Here is an 11,354-nt window from a genome sequence, read left to right on the forward strand (position 1 = left end):
TGCATACCAACACTCCAAAGGATGATGCTTCTGGAACTAAAGCAGATTGGACCCAAGCTTGCTTCTTGCTGTGCCCTTCTGCCTGCCCTCCATATTTGACCCTGGCTGGTAGAGCATTAACAGTTGAAAGACAGGCTTCAGGATGACTTTCAGCTGTTTCCAGGCTCCTCAAAGCCTACCCATTACAGGTACCTGAGACAGCAGAGGGCTGACAAATGCACCTGCGAGGGGATTAGCACAACAGCAATTCCCAAACTTGATTAAATCATGCAATATCCTGGGGAGCTTTACACGCCGTCATGAGGACTGAGGCTCCCTTTGAGAAATATCAATTGGAGAAGGACCAGAATACTGACTTTTCTCTTTTTCTTTCTGGAGGGTCACACCCAATAAATGGTACTGGTAGATATTCCTGGCAAGCACACACACACACACACACACACACACACACACACACACACACACACACTCCATGTACTCCAGACTCTGGATCCATTTCCTAACACTTGATATTTTTGTTGTTTGTTTTTGGCTTGGGGGCCACACCCAGTAGCTCTCAGGGGTACTCTGACTCTGTACTCAAACATTACTCCTGGAATACTGTGGGGATCATAAGTGATGCCAGGGATTGAGCCCTGGTTGGCTGCATGGAAGGCAATAACCTCTACCTGCTGTGCTATTATATCACTCTAACCCTGCTCTTGATACTTTAAGATAACTTTACACAGTAAGTAAGACATTTTTCTTGCACACTTCTATATCCCTGGCATCCTATATGCTTCCCCAAGTCCACTAGGAGTGATCCCTGAGCTCAGAAGCAGGTGTAAATCATGATGGGGTTGGAGTGATAGCACAGTGGTAGGACCTTGCATGCAGCAGACTTGGGTTTGATCCTTGGAATTCCATATGGTTCCCCAAGCCTGCTAGGAATAATTTATAAGCACAAAGCTAGAAGTAGTACCTGAGCACTACCAGATATGACCCAACCACCCCCTAAAAAAGATAATGCCACAGAACCCCTAATGTTCTCTTCCATGAGGCTCAGGGCTCAGTTTCTGATTGCTCCTGGGAGTGGCCCCAAAACAAACAGGAAACAAAGAAGCATGTGTAAGCCCTGAGTAACTGCTGGATGTAGGCCGAACAACACAACAACAGCAAATCTTTCTAAGGGATTCCTGTTGTCAGGATAAATAAGACTACATTAGGGTATGGGGATGTTCATGGGCACATCTGGCTATTACTCCCAGCTCTGCACTCAGGGATCACTCATAGCAGTGTGTCAGGGACTATATGGATATTGGGTATCAAACCCTGATCAGAGAGCTTGCTAGCTCTCTTCACGCTTTTCTATCTCTCCCATACCCACTTTTTTAACCTTAGCTGTACATTGAACACACCTGGGAAATTTTGGACTAGAGCACTTGAATTGCACATAAACAACCCAAGTTCAGACCCCAGTGGCTCATATGGACCCCAAACCCCACCAGAATTAATTCCTGAGTGAAGAGTTAGAAATAAGCCCCCAAGTACTTCCAGGTGTTACCCAAAAACAACAAACACATGCACATCTCCAATCAAAAGATCTGATTTTGTGGGGCCGGAGAGATAGCATGGAGGTAAGGCATTTGCCTTTCGTGCAGAAAGTCATTGGTTCAAATCCCGGCATCCCATATAGTCCTCCCCATGCCTGCCAGAAGCGATTTCTGAGCCTGGAGCCAGGAGTAACCCCTGAGCGCTACCGGGTGTGACCCCAAAACCAAAATATATATATATATATATATATATGATTTTGTTAGCAAAAAAAATATTAAAAGCTGATATTTACACCGGGCCAGCGCCATAGGCTCACTCTTTTCTCAGAGACGTAAACCATGTCACAAAAATTCATATCGGATACACTGGCCATACAGCAGAAAGCTGTTGATCTCGAGAGGAGAGGGAGGGCCAAAGCCCTGCCCTGCCAAAGCTATACTTGCTGCACCCAGAATCACCTCTTTTTTAAAAAAAAAATTTATCACCTTCTTCCCTATGGCCCTGCCTCACTACTCCTCTATGATTCTCACTGGGACACTAATCTGAACAAACCTCAGGAACACTAGTATTTGGGCTGATAACACCGGGCATTTTGAAGCAAGTGCATCCCTACACATCCTCCCCATGCATCCAGCTTCTTCCAGGAGGTCTGGCAGCTGAGAACATGCCCCACAAAAACTGCAGTATCGGTGATAGTGCTTTGAATTCTAGACAATTTCATTTGTTTGATGCTTCATCCCTATAGGAATACACTAATTTAATAGAATGGACTGCCTAACAAGAACTTACATAACTTTCCGTCTTTGTATAAATGATTTCATTGGAGATACAATAATTTTCACAAATGTTCTTTTATAAAAAAACAAAAGATTGATTGATTGATTAGTGTTTGGGCCAAAGCCAGTGGTGCTCAAGGGTTAGTCCTGTCTCTGCACTCAGAAATCGATCCTGGCAGGCTCAGGAGACCACATGGGATACCGGGAATTGAACAAGGTACCTCCGGGGTCAGCCACATGCAAGCCAAATGCCCTACCGCTGTGCTAGCCCTCCAGCCACCTCAGAAATGTTCTTGATACTTGATTTCTTTTTTCTTTCTTTCTTTTTTCCTTTTTGAAAATATTTCTATTATTTTGTAAAATAACTCTGCTCTCACTTATCTGGAAACAAATAGTCAACTATGTCAACTTTGTGATACATTTTCTTTAAATAGAGTAAAAAAAACTAACAATGTTTTGAAGACTTTCCAGCTAATATAAAGCTCAAAAAAAAAGAGAGAGAGAATAAATGGATAGTAGTATAAGAAAAGCAGAAAAAGCCAAATCTATAGCCCTATACTCACACTAAGAGCCCTCCAGTCATTTGTGTGTGCGTGTGTATGTTTGTAGGCTTGAAATTAGAGCATTCATCTGTATACAGATATGCAGGAGTGGGCATTGCCAGTCCTGTAACAGTACCATCGCTGAGATGGAGACCTGCAAAATAGAAAAGTAGCTCAGGTTTGTAAGGTCTGCTCAGTACCCAGAAGCCTGCACCCATACATGCATTTCATCCCAATGTCCACGATGGACAGTACATGCTTGTTCCCAGTTATGAAGTATAGACCCCCGAAGGCCAAAGGACCAGCAATGATACCACATACTATTGCAAAAGCACTGACACTGTGAGTTGAGGAACAGAACCAGATCCAGATCTACTGAAGTCCATGTTGTTCACAGCTCCACAGAAATGACATGTTCCAGCTTGATTCACACTTGACATGCATTCAACACAGAAATGACACACTGGAGCCACCCTGGCCCCAACACAGTGGATAACACTTGTCTTGCATAAAGCTGACCTGGGGTTAGTCCCCCGTACTGCATTTGCTCCCCTGAGCCCAGCCAAGAGTGATCTCATCCCTAAGCACAGAGCCAAGAATAAGTCCTGAGCACTGTTGGGCATGACTCCAAAACCAAAAAGAAAGAAAAAAGAAACCCAGAAACAAAACATTACTCACATCTCTGCTCCCTCTGCCTCTGTTTTGACTACGCTCCTATATTACCTATTCCCGTTCTCATCTTTCTGTTCCTGTCAAGAAGACAGAGGTCTCATGCATGTGTCCTGCTGTAGAGTCCACTAGGGTCATCAGGAAGTTGTGCTACTCAGACAAGTGGCTGCAGTGGTCAGTGAGGAGTTGACTTCCTTTAGCTGCAGAGTTTGAACACATAGTCACCCTGATGCCATTCTGTAGTGGAGATGGTCCTGCACATTTTGGCTGTAGTCATTCCTAGGGGCTTTACTGCTTATTAAGTACTCTCTGGCTGTGGTGCCACAGAGCACCTCTTATGAGGATCTCAGACCTCAGAATTGCTGGGATAGTTCTGGGCCCATGCAGAGGGCACCGGGGGTCATCTCTTGTCCTCATGTTTGCAAGGCAGTCAGTTTAGCACTCAGCATTCTCCAACCTCCGCCCCCACATGACTTTTTTTTTTTATCATTTTATTTATTTATTTATTTTAATTATGAGAACAATGATGCAAAGAAAGAGGACAAGGTAAAATTACCGTGGAAGGACAATCACCAATAAACAGAGTTCTCAGAAGAAATCCCGTCCCACATGACTTCTAAGGGAAGAAACTGGTTTGGTCTGATCTTGTACTTTGTATAAAAATATAAGCAGATAGTTGCTTCATGCCTTGATACCTGTTTGTCTCCATAAGACCCAGCTGTATTCTGGCACCCAGCAGGAAAGTCCCCTTTTCTCACTGCAGGATACTCCATTGTGTAGCTGCACTGTCCATTCCACTGATGGTGAGTGTGGACCAGTTTCCATCATGGGTCCTTCCTCGGGAATGTTCCTCTATGAACATTCCAGTATATGTCGAATGAGTCCATATGTACCTAGAAGAGACATTTTAAAGAAGTCAACCTGTTTAAATATTGCTGTAAAGGAACAAATAGAGATATAGACATGTAAGGCTACAGGAGGATAAGGCTCAGCAAGAGTGAGGTACTGGGGAAAGAAAGAGACAAGAGATGGAAAGAGTAGGGCAAAATCAGAGCCTGGAATTGGGCAGGGAGGGAGAGGGCATTCCTTGTGTCAACCTCAACTTCTTTACTTGCAGAAGCAACATCACTTCCTGAGGTGTAAGTGGACCAATCCATGAATAAAAGAAAGGGTTTGAGGTAGAGAGAAGTCAGCAAGGATAGCGGTGGGACCAATAAGATGGGATCCATGACTTGTCCCACAGCTCTCAGTGGAAGAACAGGAATTCCAGGAGTTTCCTAATCAGCATCTACTTCTGTGGTGCCACCTGCTGGACAAAGCCTCCATGACAGTCCTTTTTCCACCTCCGTCCTGAGCTCCCAGAGCTTCATGCTGTGCCTTGACCTCAAGTTCCCAAGACCTGGACCCAATACCACTGGATCCTCCTATGCTGGAGTCTGGTCACACTCTGACACAAATCCCAGCCAGAATGTAGCTGCTTCTGTTCAAGTCCTCAAATGAGCGTCCTAAATAGGCCAAAGAGCAGAACCACCCTCTAAAAGGGAGGCAGACAAGGGCATTCTGGATACCAGGATCTGTGGCCTGGCCAAGCCTCTACCACTGGACTCCTCCTCCCCATGGCGTGACTCCCACAGGGGACCACAGTGTGTGAGAACCTCAGGATCCTTCTGCCCTGATAGGGTAGGTTCACGTGAACCTCCCTATCCATTCCCTGCCCAAACCTGTTTTAGATTCCGTCATCACCCTCCCTGAAGGCTGTCACCACTTCCCACCCACAAGCTCAGGTTGGGCCTCCCAAAAAGGTTTGTTGCAGGCAGAATCAGCCATGGGTGACACCATGGCAGGGAGACCTGTGCTCTACCAGAAGCTGCAGCTGTGGGAGTCCAGCCTGGAGTCGGAGGATGAAGAGGAAATCTCAGAGTCTCTGGCTCTGGACCCCTGGAGGCCTCAGAACTACCCTGGGTGAGTCAGAGAGGGTACTGGGTACTAGCTCCAGGCCTGAAGCTGGCAAGTTCCTCTCTCTGGAGCCCCAAGAAGCAGGTGGGGGAGAGGTTGGGCAGGAAACCCAGGGCTTGGCTTTGCTCCAGGAATTTTCTGGTTGAATAGGGACAAGCCAAGGTTGCAGCCACAGCCTCACCTGAATCAGTCCGCTGTAAGTCTGAGCTCTGAGAAGTCATTTATTCCAGGCTGGCCCTGCCCCCCATCTCTGTTTCGGGAGGCACCTGCTGGGCAGGTTGGGCCTAGCTACAACAGTCTAAGTCCAAGTCTTCCAAGCCTCTCTCAAGCCACACACCCCACTAGTCTCACTTTCCAGCTCTGCATTTGTAGACTTCTTCCACAGTTGTCCTTGAGAAAGCTTTTATCACCCCACATCTTCATCCATGCTATACACTTGCCTTTCTTCCTTTGCCAAAGATAGAATATTTTATTTAATTTATGGTTTTCCTTTGGGGGGGGGGGTTTGGGCCACACCCGGCGGTGCTCAGGGGTTACTCCTGGCTCAGAAATATCTGCTCAGAAATAGCTCCTGGCAGGCACGGGGGACCATATGGGATGCCGGGATTCAAACCAACCAACTTAGGTCCTGGATCGGCTACTTGCAAGGCAAACGCTGCTGTGCTATCTCTCTGGCCCCTATGATTTTCCTTTTATATATGGTGGAGCTCAGGGCTTACTCATGGCTCTGTACTCTAGAATCACTCCAGAGGGGAAGTGAACCCAGCTTCATGCATCTCAGCTTTATGCACAGTAAACACATTACCCCCGTCCTATCTCTCCAGTCTAAGACTGACTCTTTTTTTTTTTTGTTTTTGCTTTGTTTTGTTTTTGGGCCACACCCGGTAATGCTCAGGGGTTACTCCTGGCTATGTGCTCAGAAGTTGCTCCTGGCTTGGGGGACCATATGGGACACCGGGGGATCAAACCGCGGTCCGTCCAAGGCTAGCGCAGGCAAGGCAGGCACTTTACCTTTAGCGCCACCGCCCGGCCCCCAAGACTGACTCTTTTGGGGTCTAGAGAGATAGTACATCAGGTAGGACACTTGTCTTCATGCAGCCAATTCAAGTTCAATTTCTGGCATCCCAGAGGTAATTCCGAATTGAAATAATCCCAGAGCTTTCTGTGTGTGTGCAAAACCAAACAAACCAACAAAAACAAACAAACAAAACCAAGACCAACTCTTCTGTACATTATTCCCTGAATTCAGTGTGTGGCCATTTGTTTTGTGTTGGCCATTGTAAATTCACCTCATGTACCATATCTCCATCCCCGGAGATGGAGATCTGAGGTAGGGTTGCACACAAAATAATCCAAACCAGGCTGAGGATGAAACACGTGTAGTCTGGCAATCTTCTACTTAGTATCAAGAGTCAGTTGCCTGCCAGAAGGTCCTTTTTATTGAATACGGAGACCACGACTAGTAGAGGGAGTAAGGACAGAGTTAGGACAAATAGCTCAACTCTAGGTTTACATGTAAGATGATCTTTTTTTGGGGGGGGTAAAACCAAGTTGCAAACAAATAGATACAAAGGAACCAGGGATGATCTTTGTTTTTGGTAAAAATAAGGTGTAACCTAACAGGCCATAGTCCCAGCTCAGGATGCCCCTCTCTGCAGGAACCAGGCTGGTGGTCTGCCTGGGGCCTGGCCCCGAATAGTTGCAGCCCTGCTGCTGGTCGTCATTGTCTTCTCCCTGGCTGCAAAGCAACTTCAAGCCAAGGGCTCCTCTCCAGCACCCCTGGGCACTGTGGCCCCTCCACGCAGCAGGCACACCCACAGCCCTGGAGTCTACCACCATGGAGCCGTCATTAGCCCAGCAGGTCTGGGTGGGAGCCCTTAGGGGAGGGACAGAGCTGGAAATGGTCCCTGTTCCTCCAACATGATCCCTTCCTTACTGCAGCCCCGTGTACCCACCTGGCCCGAGAGTTCCTTGCTGCTGGGGGCAATGTTGTGGACGCCGGAATCGGAGCAGCTTTGTGTCTGGCAGTGGTGCACCCTCATGCTACAGGGTTAGGTTAGTGACCCCTTCCCCAACCCCTGCATTACCCCAAGGTTAAGCCTGGGCAGTGCCCAGGTTCTCACACAGCCTTGACCTCAAGGCTGCCTAGTGAGAGTGGCAGTCTCCAGTCTAGGGGTGATGCTTAGCCACAGCTTCCTGGAGCTTGCCCCCAGGCCTGGTAATTGGCCTTCTACTGAGCTGATCAGTAACTCCCACTCCCAGAAAGCAAGCACTCTCTCCCCTGAGGTTGCCATGTGCCCCAAGTCCTATGTGATCATTTTGTCTTTCTCCAGGTGCCATGTTTTGGGGCCTCTTCCATAATAGCTCCTCAGGCAACACAAGCGCCCTGATGCCAGGCCCAGTCCAGACACTTGTCCCTGGTCTGGGGCTTCCCTTGGCCCTGCCCAGCCTGGCCTTGCTGCACAGACACTTCGGCCATCTTCCCTGGTCGTACCTGCTCACAGGCCCTACCACTCTGGCTGAAGAGGGCTTCCTGGTGGACACAGCCCTAGCCCTGGCTCTGGCTACCCAGGGTGCAAAAGGCCTCTGTCCACTACTTTGCCATCCTGACGGAAGCCCCCTGGGCCCTGGAGCCCGAGCCACGAACCCCGAACTGGCAAAGGTACTCCGCAAGGCAGCACTTGCCCCCAGCCCAGAGCTTGCAGGAGATGCCTTGCTGAGTCCTCTGGTCAGAGAGCTGGGTCTGGAAGCACCCCCAGCCAGGTCCCTGCCCACCTTGCAGACAGCTCTGCTGCTACCTGTGCCTCAGGGCCTTCTGTTCACCACCCCCAGCCCTTCTGCTGGCCCTGAACTATTGGCGCAGCTTGAGGCAGCCTTACACAAAGGAGAACCCAGCCCTGTCCCCTGCCCCCCACAAGATCCTGCACCCCCTGGGAGCAGTGTCCTGGCCATCGTGGACAGCAGCGGCTCTGTGCTCCTTCTGGCCTCCTCACTCAATGGCTCTTTTGGATCCGGACACCTGTCTCTGAGCACTGGGGTTCTGTTCAGCAAACTGGTGGCCGGATCTTCAGCTACCCCCTGGGTCTGCCCACTCATCTTTCGTGATAGCTCAGATGACACAGAGGTTGATGTGTTTGGGCTGGTGGCTTCAGAGAGCCCCACAGTGACTAGAGTCATAACTCATACCCTGCTCACACACCTAGCTGGGGCCCAGCCTCAACACCAACAAGCACGGACAACATGCACCAATGTCTGTAGCCAGGAGACAGTGCTCCAGGTGGCAGTCCATGCAGAGCATGTCCACGTCTCTGGTGTCCCCAAAGACTGCTGCTCCTTTGAGGGGTTATAATGGGGTTAAAGTCTGACAGTGAATGAAGGACCTTCAGACCTTGAAAATAGGCACTGAACAAGCCCAGTAGCAATGGGGCTCATAGGAAGTGTGTGCTGATCTTTTACTCACCACAGCTTGGGCTCTTCACCTTTGGCCTGGCCTGGAGATCTGGCTTTTGTCAGCTAAGAAACCAGAGGATGAGGAGAAAAGGGCTCCAGGGCCTGGGGCCAGTGCTTAGTTCATTTCAAACTCTGGGAAGATCCGGTGGCTGAAGAGGAAATTTCTGCTTACACTCTGGGTTCAGCAGACAACATAGGCAGAGCCTGAGCTGAATTTGACCTCTCCATCCTTAGACTCCCTTCTGCTAATCTCCTCAGTGAGGTTGAAAACAAAATAAAGATCTTGGAAGCCAAGAACCTTTCTGCTTCTTGGTTAATTTCCACTGGTCACTGGGTTCTTAGGTCAGAACTTTTCCCCTTCCCCAGCCAAGAAAAGAGCACATGGGGGCCAGAGATGTGGTGCAAGCTGTGAGGCGTCTGCCTTGTGCGTGCTAGCCTAGGACGAACTGTGGTTTGATCCTCCGGCATCCCATATGGTCCCCCAAGCCTTGAGAGATTTCTGAGCTCATAGCCAGGAGTAACCCCTGAGTGTCACCGGGTGTGGCCCCAAAACCAAAAAAGAAAAATAAAAGAGCACAGGGAATCCCCATACCCAAGGGTGCAGAGCCTGACAGGGCTCAGCTCACCCACACAGCTCACCTGTTCCTACACTACTCTATACACATGTCCAGAAAACAGACTACAGAGAAAGAAAGGGATTGAGAGGGAGAGTAGGTGGAGCTCAGGGGGTTCATAAAGTGCTGGAGCTGCAAGTTAGAAATTTAAAAGCCAAGGTTGGTCTAAGCCTCCTGATGGACTGCAAGTCTCTACAAAATACAAACCTCCAGAGACAATTTCTCAAGCCAAGAGGCCTAGCCAGTAGCTCTCTAAAATCCCCTGCCATTGTAAAAGACATCTGACTTCACCGAACATCTGATTCCCCCATGCCCCTGCCCACCCTGTAGACACAAGAAAATCTGTCCCCAACTCAAAAAATGGTACTAGATTTCACCCAGTTTTGCTTGTTTGTTTGTTTTTTGCTTTTTTTTTTTTTTTGACAACACTCAGTGACGCTCAGGTGTTACTCCTAGCTATGCACTCAGAAATCACTCCTGGCTTGGGGGACTATATGGGACACCGGGGAATTGAACCTCAGTCTGTTCTAAGTTAATGTATGCAAGGCAAACCCCTATCACTTGCACCACTGCTCTAGCCCCTTCACCCAGTTTTTTAAGCCACAAACCTGGCATATCTCTCTTTTCTTCTTGTCCACATTCATCATCACCTACCACCTCAAATTAACTCTGATATGGTGATATGAATTTTAGAGGGGTTATTTTGGAGGGTTGGTTTTTTTTTTGTTGTTTTTTTTTGTCTTTGTTTTTTTTTTTTTTTTTTTTTTTTTAGGTCACACCTGGTGGAGCTCAGGGGTTACTTCTGGCTATGCAATCAGAAATTGCTCCTGGCTTGGGGGACCATATGGGACGCTGGGGGATTGAACCGCAGTCCGTCCTAGGTTAGCGAGTGCAAGGCAAACACCCTACCGCCTGCACCACCACTCTGGCCCCGATTTTAGTTTTTGAGGGATGTTTTATGAGTTTTTGGTTTAGAGGTCATCCCTGGCTGTGCAGAAGATTGAACCCAGGACCACTTTGTGCAAAACAAGTGTTCCTAAGAGCCCTTCATACCTCAACCTGTTCAAACTGTCTTCATGTTGTTTATATGATTTGTATGCCTCTCCTAGGGGGTCTTCTAGTTTTGTTTCTGGCACTCCCCACATAGCCACCAGAATGTAGGATGAAATCTGATGAAAATGTCCCCTGGTATAAAATCCTCTCACACTAGATAAGAAAGGGGTTGGAGTAGCTCAAAAACAAATAAACAAAAACCCACACTAGATAAAAAAAAATGTCATATTAAGTGAAATAAATCAGAAGGAAAAGACAAATGCCAAATGATTTCTCTCATATGTAGTAAAGTAAATAAAGGAACAAAGAAAGGGAATGAACAATGAAGAATGAAAACAAACCCTTGAACATGACAACAGAACTGAGTCCCACAGGGGTGGGGAGAGAAACATTAATGCTATTCTAAAAAATAACAAAAAAATTTTGTTTTAAAAAATACATAAATCAACCATATAATTATTTTGTTTCATTTTGTTTTGTTTTGGGGGCCACACCCAGTGGCGCTCAGGTCTTACTCCTGGCTTTGTGCTCAGAAATCGCTCCTGGTAGGCTCAGGGGATCACATGGGATGCCAGGGATTAAACCTGGGTCCATCTCAAGTGGGCTGTGTGCAAGGCAAATGCTCTAGTGCTGTGCTATCGCTCTGTCCCCCCTTATAATTCTTTTAAAATTTAATGAGGTAAAATACAGTTTCTGATTCCACTTAATGCCATCCTGATGGAAAATATAGACTATTTCTAGCACTCACTATATTCTCCATG

General features: G+C 47.8%; 1 protein-coding gene across 1 annotated transcript; it reads left to right on the forward strand.

The window, feature by feature from the left end:
* The first annotated feature begins 5,345 nt into the window (after positions 1 to 5,345).
* On the forward strand, positions 5,346 to 8,825 carry GGT6 (gamma-glutamyltransferase 6). Its single transcript, XM_049787349.1, has 4 exons — positions 5,346 to 5,482; positions 7,135 to 7,337; positions 7,418 to 7,531; positions 7,810 to 8,825. The coding sequence occupies exons 1-4, from the start codon at positions 5,346 to 5,348 to the stop codon at positions 8,823 to 8,825; spliced, it is 1,470 nt and encodes a 489-aa protein (XP_049643306.1).
* The last annotated feature ends 2,529 nt before the right edge of the window (positions 8,826 to 11,354 follow it).

This window comes from Suncus etruscus, chromosome 1 (genome assembly GCF_024139225.1).
Source record: "Suncus etruscus isolate mSunEtr1 chromosome 1, mSunEtr1.pri.cur, whole genome shotgun sequence".
In the NCBI taxonomy this organism is placed as follows: Eukaryota; Metazoa; Chordata; class Mammalia; order Eulipotyphla; family Soricidae; genus Suncus; species Suncus etruscus.

What these genes read in the sequence shown, in the direction of transcription:
- GGT6 (XM_049787349.1), top strand. Translation starts at nt 5,346, where the DNA reads ATGGGTGACACCATGGCAGGGAGACCTGTGCTCTACCAGAAGCTGCAG. An exon ending in AGGCCTCAGAACTACCCTGG is followed by an intron (nt 5,483 to 7,134) that starts GTGAGTCAGAGA and finishes CCCTCTCTGCAG; the next exon opens with GAACCAGGCTGGTGGTCTGC. An exon ending in AGCCGTCATTAGCCCAGCAG is followed by an intron (nt 7,338 to 7,417) that starts GTCTGGGTGGGA and finishes TCCTTACTGCAG; the next exon opens with CCCCGTGTACCCACCTGGCC.